This window comes from Argentina anserina, chromosome 2, assembly GCF_933775445.1.
Source record: "Argentina anserina chromosome 2, drPotAnse1.1, whole genome shotgun sequence".
Taxonomy (NCBI): domain Eukaryota; kingdom Viridiplantae; phylum Streptophyta; class Magnoliopsida; order Rosales; family Rosaceae; genus Argentina; species Argentina anserina.
Window position 1 is genome coordinate 4,038,728 of NC_065873.1, and position 20,279 is coordinate 4,059,006.

At 38.4% G+C, this 20,279-nt stretch overlaps 4 protein-coding genes across 5 annotated transcripts; all 4 read right to left on the minus strand.

Annotated features, from left to right (window-relative positions):
- Positions 1 to 2,381: 2,381 nt before the first annotated feature.
- LOC126783809 (F-box/FBD/LRR-repeat protein At1g13570-like) lies at positions 2,382 to 2,798 on the minus strand. Its single transcript, XM_050509345.1, has one exon. It carries the CDS (start codon positions 2,796 to 2,798, stop codon positions 2,382 to 2,384), a length of 417 nt encoding a protein of 138 aa, XP_050365302.1.
- Positions 2,799 to 3,653: 855 nt separating this feature from the next.
- Positions 3,654 to 6,121, minus strand: LOC126784638 (uncharacterized). The gene is made up of 8 exons (XM_050510114.1): positions 5,761 to 6,121; positions 5,559 to 5,654; positions 5,378 to 5,470; positions 4,960 to 4,991; positions 4,699 to 4,867; positions 4,405 to 4,614; positions 4,118 to 4,214; positions 3,654 to 4,007 (listed from the first exon to the last, which is right to left on the minus strand). The coding sequence occupies exons 1-8, from the start codon at positions 6,085 to 6,087 to the stop codon at positions 3,802 to 3,804; spliced, it is 1,230 nt and encodes a 409-aa protein (XP_050366071.1). The 5' UTR covers positions 6,088 to 6,121; the 3' UTR covers positions 3,654 to 3,801.
- A 124-nt stretch (positions 6,122 to 6,245) lies between these two features.
- LOC126783269 (uncharacterized) lies at positions 6,246 to 9,501 on the minus strand. The gene is made up of 7 exons (XM_050508710.1): positions 9,049 to 9,501; positions 8,849 to 8,906; positions 8,589 to 8,669; positions 8,407 to 8,442; positions 8,038 to 8,277; positions 7,783 to 7,924; positions 6,246 to 7,283 (listed from the first exon to the last, which is right to left on the minus strand). Exons 1-7 carry the CDS (start codon positions 9,234 to 9,236, stop codon positions 6,790 to 6,792), a joined length of 1,239 nt encoding a protein of 412 aa, XP_050364667.1. The 5' UTR covers positions 9,237 to 9,501; the 3' UTR covers positions 6,246 to 6,789.
- Positions 9,502 to 18,275: 8,774 nt separating this feature from the next.
- On the minus strand, positions 18,276 to 19,608 carry LOC126784625 (cyclin-dependent kinase inhibitor 7). 2 transcript variants are annotated; one of them, XM_050510100.1, is made up of 4 exons: positions 19,302 to 19,608; positions 19,055 to 19,104; positions 18,814 to 18,954; positions 18,276 to 18,623 (listed from the first exon to the last, which is right to left on the minus strand). In XM_050510100.1, the coding sequence occupies exons 1-4, from the start codon at positions 19,560 to 19,562 to the stop codon at positions 18,554 to 18,556; spliced, it is 522 nt and encodes a 173-aa protein (XP_050366057.1). In that variant the 5' UTR covers positions 19,563 to 19,608; the 3' UTR covers positions 18,276 to 18,553. The 2 variants fall into 2 exon arrangements, with proteins under 2 accessions (XP_050366057.1, XP_050366056.1); XM_050510099.1 differs by having other exon boundaries at positions 18,278 to 18,623; positions 18,814 to 18,957.
- Positions 19,609 to 20,279: the final 671 nt, after the last annotated feature.

Below are 20,279 nucleotides of genomic sequence, written 5' to 3' on the forward strand. Positions count from 1 at the left end.
ATGGCATGAGCCTTGGGTCGTACCTTAGCAAGGCTCACGCATGTAAGGAAATGCATGTAAGAAGCAAGGCAGATCAGTAGCGGAGGTATTAGCCTCGCTCGCATGCATGGAGGTTGGCTGAGTATTAGCCTCATTAGCAGGAGCCTAACAAGCATGGAGTTAGGTGCCAATCAATGCAAAGGATGCAGAGTTATTAGCCTCGACAGATGCAGGCATATTAGCCTCGCTAGCATGCAAGGCAGATGCGGAGACAAGTGCAAGGGCTGAACTGGAGATTAGCCTCGCTAGCATATGCGGGCAGATTAGCCTCACTAATTAGCCTCACTAGCAGACCTGTAGGCTGGATATTAGCCTCACCAGCAAGAAAGTGGACAGATCTGACACGACAGAGAGATTAGCCTCGCCAGCAGACCTCGGCAAGCACTAGGCAGGCAGTTGGCTGTATTAGCCTCACTAGCACGGAGCAGGCAGACCTATAAGCTAGAGATTAGCCTCGCTAGCACTGATCACAGGCGTGGATGCAAGACAGTAGTACGCATGGGAGGGTACGGTGGCAGGCAAGCACAAGCAAGCAAGCATGCACGCGCGCAGCGTGCATGCAGGTCGACGTCAGTGGACACTTGGCATGCAGGGACATGCATGACTCACACACGGAAGTTACTGAGCAGTTCACAAGTAGTGGGCAGTTACCAAGCATGTAGTAGGTGGTTATCAAGCATACAAGGAAGTTACCAAGTAGTGGGCAGTTATCCCAAGCAGTTACCAAAGCAGTGGGCAGTTATCCAAGTTAGTGTGTGGTTACTCATGCAATGTGGTTACTCATGCAAGGTGGCTACTCATGCTTGAAGATAGGGCCAGCAGTTACTCATGCAAGGTATGGAAGTTAGAGCAACTCCAGCAGAACCTTCAAATTCCCCCTAGTGGTTGAACGGTTACAATTGACTGCCCATGTCGTCTCCAGCGGAGGGGTCTGATCCGATGTGTAATTAACATCCCGACTTGGGCTGTCAAATTTGACAGTGGCGAAGGTTGATGTCTTTCTTTCTTTATTGGTTATTTCTCTCTCCTTCTTTATTCATTCTCTATGATCTCTTCCTTCTTGCCGGCCCAAAATGGAACCCATCAGCATCTACATGTGCCTAAATCGAAACACATACCCTTCAAAATCGCATTTCTCATCTCTATAGTTATTGCCCAGATAAGGAAAACATGTTATTATGGAAGATTCATTCCTTGTTATGGGTTTTTGTCCTGTATATGTTTGTGTTCAACGAAAAATGAAGATGAGAAGCTTGGTCTGGCTTGAAGATGAACCTAAGATTCAATTCAAAATGTTTTGTTAATCCTTGGTTATGCCAGACCAAAACGCAGACTCTCTGAGATCGTTGTTCTCTTCCCTATAGTGTGACATGAAGATCAAACCCAAGAGAAGGGAAGATAAGTGGGAGATTTGAGGATAAGGATGAAGAACTAAACATATCAATAAGTTCATTTTGTTGGTCTGTATGTGATTATATGTTTGAGAAGGTTTAGAAAAAAAATATATATATATATATATATTTATATAAATTGTTATGAAAAATAATATATAATAATATTTAAAATTTAACATTTCAGTTGGAGCCAAATTTTATCAAAATAGTCATTTCCACGTCACTTATCAAATTCAAATTTGACGAAAAAATTTGAAGGTTCCAATGAAGTTGCTCTTAGTGGGCTGTGTCATGGGAGTTATAATGCTTGTTTGGCAAGCATGTAGGCTGCCACATCACCCTAGGGCGGTTGGAGGTGTCAACCGTCATACACAATTGTAGTGCAACATAACCTAAGCCAATGAGGGTTGTCATTGGTAACGAACGGACGAGAGATGTAATCACAATCGAGATTGTGAGAACACAAGCAAGGAGAGAACAATTGTAAGGGTGAGGAAAAAACAATAGAGATAGACAGATAGGACATGTCGGAATTGCAAAGGTTGTAAGCCTCATTGTATCCTCATTGTACCCTTAGGTTGAGTGATTAGTGTAGACGCATTAAGTGAGTGGCTAGACAGATTGAGTTTGGGTAGATCAAGGCTGAAAGCACTCTTTGTACTCGTTGTAATCTTTTTGATCATTTAAATGAGTTAAAGGTTGAGAGCGGACTCATGTAAACACTTGTGTTGTGTGTGTGTGGCTTGTATGCTCATTGTCGATGATTAGATAGTTTCTGCTGTGTAATCGAAAATTGAGTGAGAGAAATGATTTGACTGGCTAGGTAGTGTAGGCTGCTTAGTGCCATCACATAGGGAAAAAGTTTTAGTATCGACTATGCCCGTGTGACAATTTGGTATCAGAGCCAGAAGAACCTTAAGATGAAGGCTTATCAAACTCCAGAACCCTTTAAATGTTGAAGGGGGTTTCAACACAGGCACTCAAATGCAAATGAATCAGGTCTTGACATGAAAAGAAACACAAAGGCATTTTGTAGCGCTGCCCCATTCCATGACATCCAAGCATCACCCCACTGATGGGGTGTCTTGAAATCGGAACAATCCACCGATCCAGAACTTCACTGTCCCTGTTCACGGTCTCAAGTACAAATTTGGTTATAGGGCCAATATGACTTAAGAGCACACGATCAACAATATCATCGGGGCACCCATCATCAAACACCAGTTGCGGAATCATAGCCCATTTATACCTCCACTTGCTTGACAAAACACTTGTCCTCGCTCCATCCTTCATTCGCAAATTTGACAGTATTTTGCCTAATAACTCATCTGGTAAGTTGCTGATTCTATCCAATTCCACCTCCATATTCAAACATGACTTGGATCTTTTTCCTTCATTCTAAGATATTCAAGAATCAATAAAAATGCAATACCCAAACATTTCCAATTTCAACTATCAAACCTATCAGATTATACTAATCCAAGAAACTAAATCACATCAGTGATAATCTACATCATAAAAGCCAAAATTCCAAACTCCACTGGTACTTGAAAATCAGTCAGAAATTTATGCTACACAGTTAATATATAGAAATGAAGGAAGACATCGGCGAAAATAGCACGAAATAAAGAGAACCAACTTACCATGATGCCAATCACTTCAATTTTGTTTAGAAACTTGGGAGAGAAAGATTCACAGCCTTTGGTGATGAATCTGCTGCTGCTGTTCTGTCTTTAGGGTTTTGCTGAGGAGTAGAAGGAGAGGAATTTAAGGACACAGTATTTGGGGACAAGATGATTAGTAATTTTCTTTTTACTTAATAGTTTACCGGGCTTAAATTTGATTCAACTGTTACTTACATCCAATAGTATGTGGCTGCATATTTAGTTACCATGTACTCCACGTCTCCACTTATATGATGGTTTAAAAGTCAAGTCTCGATTCTTGTAACAAACACTTCACGATCTATTACATTTTCAACAAGTCATAGAAGTTCTACTACTATGATTAATGGGTTTAGAAACGTGAGTGGTAACGAAAATAAAAATATATCTCCAATGTCTGTCACATACGAACATGGAATCCAAGCTCATACGTAGCAGAAAATTGAAATCCGGTTAAATGGCAAAGCATCATGAGACTTGAAATAAGCAAGGGAGGTAACCATGTATCATAGCTATAATGCATATACAATCAGCTGAAGTTTATGGAGTTCCTATTTATCAACATTTGAGGATTAATCTTGACAATCAATTAAGATCCTCACAAGCACATAGGGTCGTGTGTTTTTGTACGTCTACCGTTTCTCAGTTTTGTGTCATCTCCATAACCTATATACCTTCTCATGATTCACATCCTGGTGAAAGTCTCAGCACTTTCTACCATCTTCAAAAATAAGCTTCTTCTGGCCGGATTTTATCCACCGCCCTGTAGAATTGGAGCCAAATTCTTTATCTCTGTGATCCTCTGACTCTTCATCATCTACAAGCTGAACATTTAAATCTGGTATTAGAGTTTTCTCTCCAATATTGCCGTGGAAAACATCTCTTGGAGGAGTCAGAGGGGGTTTTTCCTCTGCATAATATTTTATCAAGTTAGCATGCCAAGTTTGCAGGCAATAACATTTTCAACATTGTACAGGTTTAGAGATCCCTCATATGTTTAAAAGGACAGAATAGAGGTACCAAACAAGATTTGTCCAGAAGCACTCATTTTCAAGAGGAAAAAAGCTGCATCTACATCTTCTTCACTTAGATCATACTCTGGTCTCAATTTATGCACCTGCAACAACAATGTGTATACACAGCAATATATCAAAGGCAGTAGAATAGGCTGTTATCAACAGTAGAGTCCAACTTAAGTAGATATGCAACATGTTAAATATGCTCAATAAAATTAAGGACACTATTAACTAACCAAGAAACTACTGCAATTCGTAACAAAATTTATCCTCCTAGCAGCGGTAGCATACCTTGAACTTCAAAGGGCTGACCAAATGAAAAACTAGAACATCATCAAGACGCAAGTCTTTTGCCTGACAAAATCCTTTCCATCCACCACTAAGCGCTCTTTTGTCCGCAAGAAAATTTGTTTCAAATTCATCCCCGTCTTTATCTTCCAACGTTATAGTTGCTGTGCCATACAAAGGTAAATGCAAGCTGCAGAATCTCTTTGGCAGTGTCTGTCGATTGACAAAAATTAGCTTACAACTGCGTTCATATTTGTGATTTGTCCAAGCAGCCTAGATTTAGTTAGACTGACTTACCAACATAAAACAAACAGATATATTTGATCGTATCATGGACTTCATAAAGAAGGGAGATTCATCCGCTTCTAGAATTTCTGGAATCTCTTTAACTTGGTTTCTGACAGGAGACTCTTCAGGATAGCCAAAATGCCAGGACATGGACCGGTTGGTTCTACTCCGTTTGCAGCTGATCAGTCAATAAAGAGATCAAAACATTAGCTAGATATATATTTCTTGCGATACTGTAGTGAATTAAAATTGATTTACAAGTATACATACCTTCCATGCCTCTGCGGATGACCTGAAAGTTCCTGTTCATAAATCATAGAAAATTCTCCATAACTCAAGTCTTGAATAAACATTATTAACATGAAGATTACTCTCAGACCAAAATCAAAAGATCATTTAAACAATTGACATACGAGTCATGGCACGCAGCAGAATAACACAGTGCAATATAGTAGAGTATAAAAGTCGGGGACCAAAGGAATTGATATGAAAACAACTAGTCAAAGAGGAAAAAGAACAGGACAAACCCAGATATATAGAGACTTCATATAACATCGCCAACCAAGCAAAAACAAAATCAAAGACAATATAAAACAGATCGGTTGTTCAAGCTCAAGAATCCTAGTGACATTCAAAAGAACCAGCCATATATCTAAGTTAGTGAAAATGAAAAGGTTAGCCAACTCACTCGCTTGGTGTTAAGGCTCGGACCCGAGTGTCTTTTCCTCTTGAGAGTTCTGAACCTGTATGTGCTAGCTTCCTCCAATGGCGGCCTCGGCTCCTGCCATTGTACAAACACATGCATTCACAACCTTGGCTTATCAGCAAAACAAACCCATCAAACCCAAAATAGAGAGAGAAGGAGAGACCGGGTTTGGAGAATCAAGGGTCAAATTGTGGAATTTGACAAATTGGGTCGGACTAAAACGACTTATGCGGGGCTTGGAGCGCTTCCTCTGCTGTACCTGCCATTGCAGAAATTACAGGTATTCACACAAAAACCTTTAAAAAAAACAAAACAAAACACAAAGCCAAATTCATGAAATGCAGAACAAGAACATAGGAAGAGACCGAGGAAGGTGGCGAATGAATGGTCAATTTGTCGAACTGTTGTCTGGGTAAAGAGAGCGGGGAAATGTCCATATTCTCCTTCTGATCCTCCTCCTCTTCTTCTTCTTCCTCTTCTCGAAAGTAGTCGGACATTTCCTCCGTCTGAAAAAGACGGGGATCTCTGTTCCCAGTGCCACGTGACTGAAGTGCCTTTTCGTCTGTTTGTGAAACCATAAACATAGGACTATTACTTGTCGAAAAAGATTTCCTCCCAAAATTGTCTGGTACACAAAATTTCGATTTTGCCCCTATAGCTTCTAGCATTAGCATTGTCTGGTAAAAACACATCTAGATCAGGTTAAACCAAGTACTACGAGATCAAAACTTGAAAGGATACCAATGGCACTGATCTGTCGAAAACGATTGACTGTGTTGAGAGAACGGAAAATGAAATAGAGAACATAGAGATACAAGTTTTATGTGCATCTTAAGGTGGGGTTAGAAAATTAAGCTTGATATTCTCCTCTAACAACGTACATATAATATGGTCGCAAGCAAACATCTAAAAGAGAGAATACTACTAATGCCATTGTCAAGCGTCAAGTAAAACATCTTTCTCTACAGCCTAATATCTTCAGGAACAAGCTTCTCATCCCAGACTCCCGGTCCAACGTGATATACAACGTAACCTCATCCACCATCAAGATCAACTATACATTTTGATCATTTGGTGACTCAAGATTAACAAAATCTGTCTTAAACATACATGTATTATATTACATATACGGGCTGGCTGGTTCTGAAGAAAGTGTGACGCCCGCATCGGATCCATTGTCCTATGTACATGTCCGTATTTTGATCTATGATGGAGAAATACCTAGTTGAGCATGCATCTAAACCAAATACTACATATTATGTCAGAAAAGGCAGACCTCACCTCCAATGCTCAAGTTGCTACCACTGATCCTCTGTGCATCGTCCTATCCTACTAATCTCGAGCACCATGCCAATTTTAGCAGAGTTCTATTAAACACTGACCTCAGAGCGATATCATAATCTCGAGCGACGGAGGCCTTTGATACCACGAGGAGGTGAATTCCTTCGAGCAGAAGCAAATGGCTGCCCGTTCAAAGACCCACAGAATTTGATATCCCAACCATCAACATTCTTAGGGACACAAACATCAAACAGGACTTTACCGAGTACACTATGTGGACTAAGGCTTGGAGGCTTAGACAGACAGACTGATCTTTCTTTCTGTTCATCTTGTAGCGACCCAGAGTCTGTACCATTTTGATTCTCTGCTGAACTTGGCAAGAAGAAGTGATCGCTTGGCTCAACTGCAACTCTTCTGAGACTCTCATTAGAGTTAACAGCAGCTTTCTGGAGATCACATATTAGTTCAGATATCTCATCATGCATGCCTTCCATGCTAGTCATTTCCCATTCAAGCTTTTGAATTCTTTGCGAAAAAATCAAAGCTGCCTTCTCAAGAAAATGAGTAACAGAAGACCTATATTGTATAGGATAATTCTTATAATGACCTGCAATAAAAAGATAAGAAAATAATTACATTAGCTTATGTGTTGAAAAACATTAGATGCCAGCCAAGACTCCAAGTGTTGTAACATACAAAGTTAAAAACCCATGCGCGATTAAAAGATGAGTATGATGAAGTTTTCTAGTTTCCCCATGATGTAGGAAAGACAAAACACACCAATAATTTGTCATTATACAACTCTCGCATTTAGCTACCCTTTTCACTATATCCGTGTATCAGTAAGTATATTTAAAAACAGTGTTATTCCAAGGGCAGTTCAAAATTTATATTTGCAAGTGCCACAGCTTCCCTAAGTAGATCACATGTTAATAACAGATGTACCACAACTTATCACTTCTGCATTGATTTTGATGAAAACAAACAAACACAGACATTTCGCTAACATGTATTTAGCCACTTATTTAGAAGGTATGACAAAGGAGCACAATTATTATGGTAGTCCACCATTGACAAGACAAGAAAGCAGAGTTTTTGAAACAAACCTAGGTGAGGGGAACCACTCAATTTCACAAGTTTGACATCACCTCCGAACTCTTGTAAACGTTGACTGAAAGTGCAGACGACATGATACGGAGCGAGTTCGTCTTTATCAGAGCACAAAATGAGAAATGGAGCACCCAAATTCTATATGCAAAATAATGAACTGTCACATAACTGAGGATGACAAGTTGACAACCATAAAATTGCTAGACAACCAACAAAGACTTGTAGGAGGATAAAGGCTAATATGAACTTACGACTGAGGAATACAGAGCCTGCCAATACTCGGCCCACTGGGATTCAAATCGAGTAAGATAAAGAGCATCCAAACCTGAAGCAATTCCTTTAGCAACCCACGAGACCAACTTTGATGAACCAGGCATCTTAAGAATGGTTGGGTGTAGAGCATAGTGTGTGCCAAGGTCAGTTGTAAAATCAACGGGTCCAGAATCATAGACGTGTCCAGTAATACATTTCCTCACCAATCGATATTCACCCTTCACAAATATGTAAAAAGATTTATAAAGACAGAGTTCCTAGAATATAACTCCCGGTGGACCAAATAGTCATCATCAACAAGAAAATAACACGATAAATGTTAACTGAGAGTGCAAGAGAAAGAATACCGGATATAGCTGGCCTTCGCAAATTCCTTCAATGATCTGCATTTGCAAATACTAAAGTCATTACACATTCCACCATTGTGATAAACTCAGTTAAAACCAGTTAATACTTCTAAGAAAATGCTAAAATGAATTATCAGTACAAATTACACTACAGCTACTACATATTAACTCCCGAATCTAACCTGAAAAACTTTGTACATACAAGCTTTAGTACCAGCCGAAAGACCCACAAAAACTACAGGACACGGCTTTATCCTCAGCTCCTGATAAGAACCAAAACAACATAAGTTATGATCAAAGAGATCCCACACAGATTGAGCCAAATAAAGCTGGCTTTCTAATCCATCCCAGTTTAACAATAAAATCAAAGTTCAACGCCACGCTGAAGTATTCAACAACTATATAAACACTCAAAATTCGACAAACTCGTTAGGAAGCTGACCTCCAGAAGCTCATTGAGGATATCAAACGCCGACGACATCGCTCTTTCGGGGTAGAATCTGCACACAGTTCATCAAACCAGCTCAAAAACCAGCCAGAAGCACAGACCAAATTCTCTACCAATTCCAGTATGAATATATAATTAAAATGAAATAAAAAAAGTAGAGAAGAGAATAATGCGGCGGGAAGAGAGGGAGTTACGCGTGGAGGAAATGGGCGTGGCAGACAAGGGAGTTCCAACCGAGAGAGGAATACAAATCGACGTAGCTCTTGAGGCGCCGCTCGGGAATCGAAACCCAGGCGAAGATGACGGCGATGCCTTTGGATTCGGATACCTCCTTTCTACCCCAGTAGATCCCGCCGCCGCGGTCAGCAGCAACACCCGACATGGCTCAGCTCTGAGAGAGAGAGGGAGAGTTGGGGGGAATTGGGAATTGAATTTAGGGTTTTAGAAGATTGGGGAATAGTGGGTGGGAGAGGGCAGAGGTGAGAGAGAGAGAGAGGAGAAGATTGAGGGGCTGGTGCCTGGTGGTAGTGGTGCGCTGGGGGGTTAGATGGTGATGCGGTCATGGTCAGAGTCGTGGTCCTGGGGAACGGCTGTGGTGGCCCACCTGAGGATCAATACGCACCCCTGCGCATTTTTGGATAGGAGATCCTTTCTGCCACGTCGGATTCTCTCTCAGACTAAACGAACTAGCTCCGGCCTCCAAGCATATTCTACAACTAATCGTAGAGACTTCGGCACTTATTAATTATATGGTATTTTCTTCCTTACTCTGTCTAATATATTTGATTACATATCACTGTCTCTGATTTGTTGCTAATTATGATTGGCGGATAGCAGCCGGCTTAAATCACTAGGGTGTTGGCGTGTTGCTTCCATAGCATTGGTAAACTTGAATCATCTTATTGCTATATAAATAGATTATGTATTCAAGCTTTAGTCAAGTTGTGACCCCGTTGAGACGATTTCAAGCCAAGAAGAAGAATATAGTGAAACACAAATCATATTCATGAATATAAGCTTTTATATCTATATATATATTAAAAAAATTTGATAAATGACCTCTTTTAAACCTTTATATTGACTTTTTAACTGTGTTTTTATAAAGAGTTGAAAACTAATCACAAAAAAAATTAAATGTCTCAAATGCCCTTATTTTAACTGATGCAACTCATACCCTTACTCTCATTTCTTTTTGTATATATCTCAATGACTCTTTCTTGATTCCCATGATCATGCGGCCAACTCTTTATACAACATGCATACAAATAAGGTACCGGCCACAATTGTAAGATATATTGCAGCATTGCAGGTGATCATAGCTCAATTTAATTGCTTGAGTTCTCCATAATTTTTGGGTAGTACGTATCGTCTCATGGGCAGTACTGGAGATGCAAATCGATAAAAAGTCTTGCACCTATTAATATCACGTCAAGTATAAGATGGATTTGCAGCCTGTAAAACAAATTCACCTCGTTGAATCACTTTCTTTCCGATCACTCGATGTCCTCCACAACTGATGAAATGCTAGAAAATTGGAGTATAGTTTCCTCAATCCTGATGATGGTGCTAACCAAACACAAAAGGGTCTTAGATTTGAAGCTTTTCAATAAGAGCAAGTACAGTATGTCATTGTTCTTCAATGAATGCTGAAGCTTGTTTGAAAAAAAAATCCCCGAAAGAAGGTATTTGGGACTTTTCATTCAAATATATGGTTATTTTTCAATTTAAAAAAATATGGTTAAAAATCAATTTGAGTATTGAAAACTGGTTATTTATCAAAATTTCTCTCCATTTGTTTTGGTTTAGGCCAAATTCTCCAATTCACTGTTTTAAAATTTACAACTCGTCCCCTCAACGATGCCAATTTGCTCTTCTTCACATTTACATGCACCATTTAAATAATGACAAATAAAAATGAACAATCTTAAGTTTTATCTTTATCAATTTTAGATAACGATCAATAACAAACACCCTTTCAAAATTTAGGTATCATCTAACATCTTTAAGTTGTGTACCGCTAAATCAAGTAGGGCTCGTGATGCAAACACCATAGAGATAGACGACTTTGATTCATCACCTTCCTTTTATTGGCTTTGGATACCTTATTCCAGTTTTGAAATTTTAACTACCACCATTAATTTGGTGACCTTCAATTCAAGGGCAGTTTGATGGAATGGAGGTCAGGAGGTGTGACCATATAGAGAAATATTGAAGAGAAACAGAAGCATTTGATCAAAAGTACGTGCAAACCAAAGTGTCACTTAATGTAACTAACCAACCTATTAAATTTGGGCATGGCCTCGGACATAAATTGTAACCTAACAGATATCACGAAGAGACATATATATAAGACTATATAACATTATAACCTAACCAATTAACCATATATTTGAATTATTAATGCTTCAAAAGATCAGGTACCGAGAGATTTGTCACGGGTCCTTCTATGGAATTCAAATGCTCATTTATTATCAAATTAGTTGATTTGATTTGGTAGGAGCTTCTATTAATGGAAGATACCCGATCAAATTTAAACTTGGTAGAAATGTTGTTGTCAATAATTAAGATGCTTTAAGTTTATCAACTTATAATGTTGGAGAAGCTGTTGGGACAAATACTCATGGAATGTAATTCTGTCTTTATTCTCATCACTTCATCACCACTCTATTAATATCCCCAATTAAGTTCGTTACTAGGTTTCATTTCATAATGTTAAACAGCGACAAGCGTGGTTCATGAATCAATTGTATCGATATTGTCCCAATTTAGCCACCTCACACGTGTTGGGTTTTAATCACAAAAGGCCTCAGTACAATTTGATATTATCCACTCACTTATAATCTCTATTTTATTTGTCACTTTTTAGATGTGGGATCTCTCCTCTCCAACACGCTCCCTCACGTGCAACCTAATTTTTAGGTCTGCACGTGTCAGATTAACATCTCACACACATGGACGAAATAAACCAAGGTCCAGTAACCAACGACACTTGGTGACCATCCAATCGGAAAACCTTCCGATGATATGATAATGGCACCCATCATGGGCCCATAACAAAGTGACACCCAACTCAAGCCCACGACAGATTGGAGGCGCGACTGGAGAGGGACCCGCACTGATACCATGTTAAACAGCAACAAACGTGACTCATGGACCAACTGTACCGATATTGTCCCAACTTAGTCACCTCACAGGTGTTGGGTATTAATCACAAAAGGCTTCGGTACAATTGAGTATTATCATCCCACTTATAATCTCTATTTTATTTGTCACTTCTTAAATGTGGGATCTCTCATCTCCAACACATAAGACTGTCAAAGTGATCAAGAACCATGTTACACCGCAGAATTTAATCAAGAAGTATGAACCATATGCATTTAGGTTGAATCTTACAACTAAACTCACCAAGCTGTTATGCGATTCTTCTTCTTATTTCCAAAAGGATACATCATTTTATGTTTTCGCATCATTACAGCTGATACGATTTGCTACTAGCTACCACTATATCATGCAAGTATTCACATGAAAAAAAAATCAAGGAAATGTTGATCTAAAGTTTGTTGTGACAAGAAACATATAAAACACGTAAAAAAACTTGATACAAAAGAAAAATGTCACACACTTTTTCACGAATTTAGCATTATTTTGAGCACTTCAAACTGAGATTCTTATGCTAAGTAAAGTAGTGAGCTTCCTGATTGTACAACTATTTGCAAAGTGAACCAGTTCGCGGATGAAATACGAACAAGTTTAGAGGGGCATAAGGACCACTTTCCCGATATTGAGCGAAGTGTAGGATTAATTGCAACCAAGAAAAGTAGATGAGAGGGGATTGAGTGTGCTTAAAACTCACCAAAACAAACACAGAAATCATGAATTGGTATCGAAGAAGCAAATTCGTTTGCCAGTATCCTAATCAGTTTCTGTTTCGTAAACAGTGGAGCACTGAAATTGGTAATACCCATCGTAGCGCCCTTCATTATTAGGCAACATTCTTCTTCTTCTACTATTTCTGTGCTCCCCCCCCCCCACTTCACTTGGGATCTCCCTCACTCTCCTCTCTCTCTCTCTCTCTCTCTCTCTCTCTCTCTCTCTCTCTCTCTCTCTCTCTCTCTCTCTCTATGGCAATTGGCAAGTGTAGATAAATTTATGTTGCATCAGATCCAAAGTATACCCCAAGTATGGCATCACCTCTGCACATGACCTCCCTCCCTTTCTAAATTTCGTTTATATTTTTTTGGAAATTTATTATTAAACGTATATTTTCTTATGGTTTCCACTTTTCAAATTAAAGTGATTAACTCCGACGAGCGAAATGGAAACACAACGAAACTAAATGTTCAATAATTTGTCTTCGAAAAGTATTTTTTAGGAAAGGATATACCAAATTTAATTTGTATATTGTTTGATGAATCGCAATATGTGACTCTCTTATCTCAAATATAAAGAAAGACAATGTTTTATTAGGTCTTACCTACAAACATAAAGATGAGCATGTAGTTGTGTTTTGAGGTAGAATAATGAGAGGCGGCATATAACATTTTTTTAAGAGCATTCATTCTCATAACGTGAGGAGCAACTCTTCCTTATTTAGAAGTACAAATCTATCATTACTGACTGAGGCAGACCACAATGGGCAACAATAAAATAGTTGATAATGGAAGCTACGATCTCTCCGGTCTCCACCTCATTTTCTTAAAAATGTAGATGTCTTCCAATACGTGAGGGTGAGATGATGAGTGAAATTAAGTTCCATTACATTGAATTAAGACCGAAAACAAATTATATTAACTTACGAGACCAAAATAATTGGAGTATTTCACCACTTATACCAAACTCATAGAATTTCCACAAACAAAACTTGGATGCATTGCATTTTTGGGCACCTACTTGAAACCTCCAAAAATGATCGAAATTGATAATTTTTGAACACCGTACTTCATATTTTTTTAGGAAGGGTTCATGGTATTTATTGGTTTTTGTCATTTTGGATCCTTAAAAAATATAAGCTAAAGAAAGAGGGCAAAGGTGGGGAAGTAGCAAGAAGAGGGCACATCCCCACAGAAGAAAGAGACTCAAGGACTGGTATAACCCTCGGTCCCTCGCCATGTATCCAATCGTATGCATGTACCTACTGCCACCCCTTTTTAAATTTTCTTAGTCCGACCATGTCCTCTGCCACCCTTTTCCCTCCTCCTCCTTCTCTGCACCACCCAGCACTAGAGAAGTCAGACTCGGTCACTCACTCTGTGTATCACCGACTCTCTGTGACCCTCTTTCTATCGTCAACAAACGAATATTTCATGTCCGCCTTTTCCGAAAAGCACCCGACTAACCTCTTTTCTCATTTCTAGTATTGTACTCACTAAAATCAGAGCACCTCCCTCGTTATTTCCACCCCATGACTCAAATAGCTTGCTCCCTTTCACTTGCTGCTAAAGAGAGTACCTTTACCATATGGTGGTTCTTGGTATATCCCATTATGGAATTTAGATGAATCTGGTTATTCAGATATAACGACTAATACAAAAGTACACAGAACGACGCACTAAGAATTTATATGAATCTAAATATAATCACTGAGATCGAAAAATACTTGGATGTTAAGATCACAGCTACTCGATTGTTATCGCTTATATATGCTTGCATTGTTTGAAAGCATGAATGTGGAGACATAAATGTAGCACAATTTGTTCAGATAAACACCATTATCATCATGCAATTTTCCAGAGCTTTTTTAGTAACTTTTCTGTTTGGAGTGTACTTACATTTTAAGAGCATATATAGCGGAATCAATATGTATATCTCCGTGAGCTAAAGCAAGATAGGTCTATAGCTTTGCTTTTTCGTATTGGATTGAAATGGAGAAGCCAAGCTCATGATTCGGATTAACTATATAACCAAAATGAAATTCTACGGTTTCTACCTGAGGTTTAAAACATCTGTATTGACGGATATATCATTTTTTTTAATTGAGATATTTAATATATCGAGAATATTAGAGAAAAAATATCGTTCATGTTACGAAAATTTATTTATTTATTATTGAATTACATATAAACATATATAATTATTAACTTCATCAAGTATCAAAAAGAAGCTATAAGTGCTTGAAAAGATGCACGTTGGTCAACAAAAATATAATACTCTGCCCAAAAAGGGTCATATATTATAAATTGTAGTGGTTAACATGATAGTTATATATTTCTTTCGAGTTGCTGACAGCATCTCTAAGAAATGGATAGTAAGGATAAATCCAACTCGATAATTGATTATATACTTCTCCAAATTGACCATAATCGTAAACATGATAACCAAATTAACAATTGTCTTCACGTGATTCGTTTGACATCCAACTGCGCCTTATGCCTAAACTGATAAAATCAAAACTTAAGGCAACTGAAACAACATCAGATGAAATACTTTGATCATCAATGACTCTTCTTATCCTCCTCACGTACATGTTATGTTGTTACGCATCATGGCCATATGTTCTATATCAATGATCTTCATCTTGGATAGCATGATCAAAATTATTTTCATTAAACCGTTCAAATCCTCCACCTACATAAGATTGACCGTACTCAAACCATGTATCCCCATCACCTTGTCCACCACCACCATCACCAACATCCGAACTACCTGGAGTTGCTATGTTATCCCACACATTATCACTATCGGAATCATCTCTCGGGTTTCCTACTTCATCAGATAACACATTGTTTGCATCAATTCCTAAATTAATGCTATTTCTGTGACATGTGGATGAGGCTTGCCATTTTCATCATCTGAAGTTCTAAACGATTTGGAGTTGCTATGCCACCTCACACATTATCACCTTAAAAAAAATTAAAGTGAATTTTTTAAAATATTTCTTCATAATATCAAAGATATATCGGCAATATTTTATGTTGACAGAGAAATATAGCAGATATTAGAGAAAATAAGATATTTACCCCTAAGACCTATCAATATTTTTTTTAAATATCGGTGGATATATCGAAACTATCATGAATATTTTAAACCAATGGCCAAAATTTCAGCAATTACGGAAATATTGTGGGTCTAAAAATTGGAATTTTAGACTGAAATTTTGGGGAAATATCGATCTTGAAAAATAATTGAGAAAATAAATGGAAATTTGAATAAAAATATGAAATTTTGAGAGATGCTTCTTTGATCAATTATCTACTATATTATATAAGAAAATATTATATAATTATTAGTCTATAATGAGTTGTAGTAATTTGAGGTGAAACAGTTGTCGAGAATTCTGAAAAATTGACACTTTAAAGTTTAAACATCTAATTTTTTTTATGAATGAGAACCAAAAGGGAGGCTAGGTCATCACACCTTATATATATATATATGATACATTGAGTATGAAATTGCATGAGTGATTTAAAACAACGTAGAGGATCTATGAGGTATAAAATTTAAATTATTAGGACTTTGTACAAAATTTTAATTATTAGGACCTTATACCACATAGAAAATTTGGTATAAACATTAATTTATAGTTATAGTGAGTTATATTATAAGTTAACATGATACGGTACATATTTAACCATTGAGAATTAACAATAACTTATTTTATTTATCTAATCTATGACCCAATAAGACATGAAGAATGAAAAATAAAATAATGATCATGAAAGGTGTAACTAAGAAGATAGTGCAATTGAATTTAATTATATATAAAATTATATTAAAAGGTACACAATATAATTTCGACACCAGCAGATGTGATCGGTATATATGTTTAGGGTTTCCGTAAAAATTTCGTCTGTTTTGGACATAGTTTAACCGTGTGTACCTACGGTCAACAAAAAAGGCGTTTTGACATATTAAAACCCCCATTGACCGGAACTTTGCCAAATGAGTTTTTTCAGTGCGACCGCGTACGATCAGTGACAAAAATTAAGTGATTTCAGATATGCAAACGACTTTCAGTATTCGCATCTTGGTAATGAGTCTTCTCTTACGACATATTAGTGGTGTTTATGGTTTATCGAAAATTCCGACAATTAAACGAGGTCCGAATTAGATAAATTTTTACATGGTCACTAAATATATATACCAATCACATCGGCTGGTGTCGATCGATCCTGAGAAGTTTCCTTCATATAGCCGTTTTCATAATGCGATAGTTTTATTCTAAACCTAATATAAAGGTTATATAATACATTAGTTGAACTTCGACAATCAACAAACTACAGTTTAAAATATGGTCGATCGACACCAGCAGATGTGATCGGTATATATATATATTTAGGAATCCTGTAAAACTTTCATCCGTTTTGGACATTGTTTGACCGTTCATACCTACGGTCAACCAAAAAAAAGGCATTTTGACTTATTAAAACCCCATTGACCGAGGCTTCGTCAAATGAGTTTCCTCGGTACGACAGTGCACGATCGGTGACAAAAATTAGGTGATTTTAGATATGCAAACGGTTTTCGACGTTCGCATCTTGGTAATGAATATTCTCTTCTAACATATTAGTGGTGTTTTCGGTTTACTGGAAATTATGACGGTCAGACAAGGTCTGAATTGGATGAAATTTTTATATGATCACTAAATATATATACCAATCATATCGGCTAGTGTCAATCGATCTCGAGAAGTTTTCACTCATATAGTTACTTTATAATGCGATAGTTTTATTCTAAACCTAATAAAATATGTATGTATAATATTTTATTACTTGACGGATTTTGACAAACCGGGCCCACGAAAGGCCGGATTTTATCCTCTAAACTAAGTCCGGCCCTCTAGCTATGAAAGCGGATTTTGGCGGATTTTTTCACGGGTCAGACCGGGTAAAAACCTATCGAGTTTGCGAGCATCGGCGAGTTTATCGGATATATGGGTTAAATGATCAAGCATATTCACGGCACTCCAAAACGAGTAGCCAAAAATGGCTCTCAATATAATACGGGCACTTTCTCTGTTGGCACGTAGCTAAGCGTTTAGCCTTTTGTCTGGGTCGGTCCCCAACTCTAAGTAACACAAGGAATCATCATCATCATTCTGTAAAGAAGCATATTCCGAAAGGAAAAAGTCTCTGAGCAAAAAGATGAAAAAAAAACTGAGGAGATAAGAGAGTAACCCAAAAAATAAAAATAAACTGAGGAGATAAGAGAAAGGGAGCGAGGGAGTGGTCGATAGAAAAACCAGACGAAGGGTTATAACCCCAGTAACAATCAGCCTGCAATTAACCATAAAGAATTCACCCCATAAAGAAAAAGAAGAAGAAGATGGCCAAAATAGACCCAAACAAAACACTCTTTTGTTAATGGCATTTGTCCAAAACAAAGAGCAAACAAACAAACGAACCCAGAAAACAGAATTTCTTTAATCAATTTACTATTCTTTGTAGGGAGAAATTCACGGGATATATATACACACGGGATATATAATGAAAGGCCCAGAGGCACCAAAATACAAATGTGGAAATTGTATTGTAGCAAAATACATGAGGAAATTTGCTGAGGAGGGGAGAATTAGAAGCTTCCAATAGAAAGAAGAAAGCTGTACAAAATGAACAGAGAGCTCTAGCTAGCCACTATATGCGGTAGTGGTACTAGTAGTAGTCCTTCCAAAAACAAACCCATCAGATTTTTTCAGCTGCACGAAACTCTCTGTCCTATCTAGTGTCAGTTTATTATCTCTCTCTCTTCCCACATTTGCAAGAGTCATGGCTTCAAACGAACCCAGAGGTACCTGCCCTCCAGCGGCGCCTCCTTCACGACGTCAAAGTTGTACCTGCACCACCGCCACCACAGCCAAAACAGAATCCGAAGAAAAAGCGGTCAGTTGGTTACTAAAATACGCCCAATGGTGGAGTACACTTCGAGCCTTATCCTACGCCACTATCTCCAAAAGAATCACAAAATTAAGATTCAAAGAAAGAAAAGGAAAAAAAGGACAGTAATGGAAATAAAATTGTACTCACTTTTCTGCGAAGCGCTTTTGCTCGTACTTCTCGGCCGTGGCGAAGAAGTCTTCGATCTCGTCACTTGGAGGCGCTTTGCTCACCGCCGGCGACTCCTCGTCCGAATTCTCCAGGCACAGCTCGCTCGACGGCGTCGTTTCTCTGCTGATTTTATTAAAGAAGAATCGAAAGTTGTTAATAAATAGAGCGATGAATTAAACAGAGACGACAGAAAGAAAGAGTAACGGAATTCGAACGGAACCTGAATTTATGACTGGCCGGAGCGGTGCTGACGGTTTCACAACTCTTCGCCTGACACGGCGAAATACGTTTTGAGTTTGTACGAAGGAGCAATAAAATCCAAGTAGAAACGTAAAATCGAAAAAATAAATAAATAGATAAAATTAAAATTCAAGATTCCATTTTTTTTTCTTGTGCCGTTTTCACACTAAGAAACAAAAATTCGAAGCTAGCTCGGAGGGTACAGGGGAGTCGCTGAGATTCAGTACCTCCAGATCCAGAAGCGGCGAGGTGACGAAAACGACGTCGTTGAGCTCATTGCTGGAGCAGCAAGAGGAGTGCTCGTCGGAGCAGGAACTCGTGGACCGAACAAGCTTGCCGAGCTGATTATGACGTCGTCGTTGATGAAGCATTGTGTCCTCTGGAGTAGCAGCAGCTGTGAGGATTCTCCTCCTCTTCGACGGAGAGTCGTGGTCGTTGTCGGCGACGGCAGAGGAGTCCACCACCGCCATGCGCTTACAGTCGGCCATGGCTAGCTTTCTCTCTCTAGAAAATAGAGCCGAGGAGAGAGAGAGAAGAGAGAGAGGAATGAGTCCGCACACACGAGCAGAGTGTGAGTGCGTGCTCTTTGTGGCCTTCTCTGCTCCCTTTTACTATTTTTGGTTTTGAAAAATGAGAGAGTCAAGTGGGTGATCCAAGAGGGATGTTCACAGTTCCCCTCATTTTAGTTTTTATTTTTTTATTGTTTTTATTTTGAAGTTTGGACGGCTGTGATTTAAACGAGAGTGGTGGTGGTGGGGTCCACAGGGTCTGGGTTTGGTTAGGTGTGTGTGGGAGCTTGTTTCCTCAATGGAGTGGTCCTCAAATGGCTGAATGGGTAAAAAGAGAGAGCGATAGAACGGTGCCGTTACGAAAAATGCGGGGTAGTTTTTGCCGGTGTGAAAACGCAGTGTTTTGTATGTCGTTTTGTGGTTTTCAAGTCCAGGGGGTGGAAGTGGTTCAAAAATTAATTTACCGTTGTGGTGTGTAATGGTTTCCAGATTTATAGGACCTTTTCCAACCTATGTAATTTCAATTAATGGAGTAGTAATTGGTTATAAAGTTTCATCGTTGTACATTTTCGTTTTATGATCCTAGTTGTGACCATGATCTTTGTTGGAAAAAACTCACATTTAAGTGATTAAGTTTCTACACTGTTTTGTACATTAAGGTACTGACTGTTTTCAATTATTATGATGACTATTTGC

What these genes read in the sequence shown, in the direction of transcription:
- LOC126783809 (XM_050509345.1), bottom strand. Translation starts at nt 2,798, where the DNA reads ATGGAGGTGGAATTGGATAGAATCAGCAACTTACCAGATGAGTTATTA.
- LOC126783269 (XM_050508710.1), bottom strand. Translation starts at nt 9,236, where the DNA reads ATGTCGGGTGTTGCTGCTGACCGCGGCGGCGGGATCTACTGGGGTAGA. An exon ending in CACGCCCATTTCCTCCACGC is followed by an intron (nt 8,907 to 9,048) that starts GTAACTCCCTCT and finishes AACTGTGTGCAG; the next exon opens with ATTCTACCCCGAAAGAGCGA. An exon ending in TCCTCAATGAGCTTCTGGAG is followed by an intron (nt 8,670 to 8,848) that starts GTCAGCTTCCTA and finishes GGTTCTTATCAG; the next exon opens with GAGCTGAGGATAAAGCCGTG.
- LOC126784625 (XM_050510099.1), bottom strand. Translation starts at nt 19,562, where the DNA reads ATGGCCGACTGTAAGCGCATGGCGGTGGTGGACTCCTCTGCCGTCGCC. An exon ending in CGCCGCTTCTGGATCTGGAG is followed by an intron (nt 19,105 to 19,301) that starts GTACTGAATCTC and finishes TCGCCGTGTCAG; the next exon opens with GCGAAGAGTTGTGAAACCGT. An exon ending in CCGGCCAGTCATAAATTCAG is followed by an intron (nt 18,958 to 19,054) that starts GTTCCGTTCGAA and finishes TAATAAAATCAG; the next exon opens with CAGAGAAACGACGCCGTCGA.
- LOC126784638 (XM_050510114.1), bottom strand. Translation starts at nt 6,087, where the DNA reads ATGTGTTTTTACCAGACAATGCTAATGCTAGAAGCTATAGGGGCAAAA. An exon ending in TTCATTCGCCACCTTCCTCG is followed by an intron (nt 5,655 to 5,760) that starts GTCTCTTCCTAT and finishes CTGCAATGGCAG; the next exon opens with GTACAGCAGAGGAAGCGCTC. An exon ending in TATCTGTTTGTTTTATGTTG is followed by an intron (nt 4,615 to 4,698) that starts GTAAGTCAGTCT and finishes GTCAATCGACAG; the next exon opens with ACACTGCCAAAGAGATTCTG.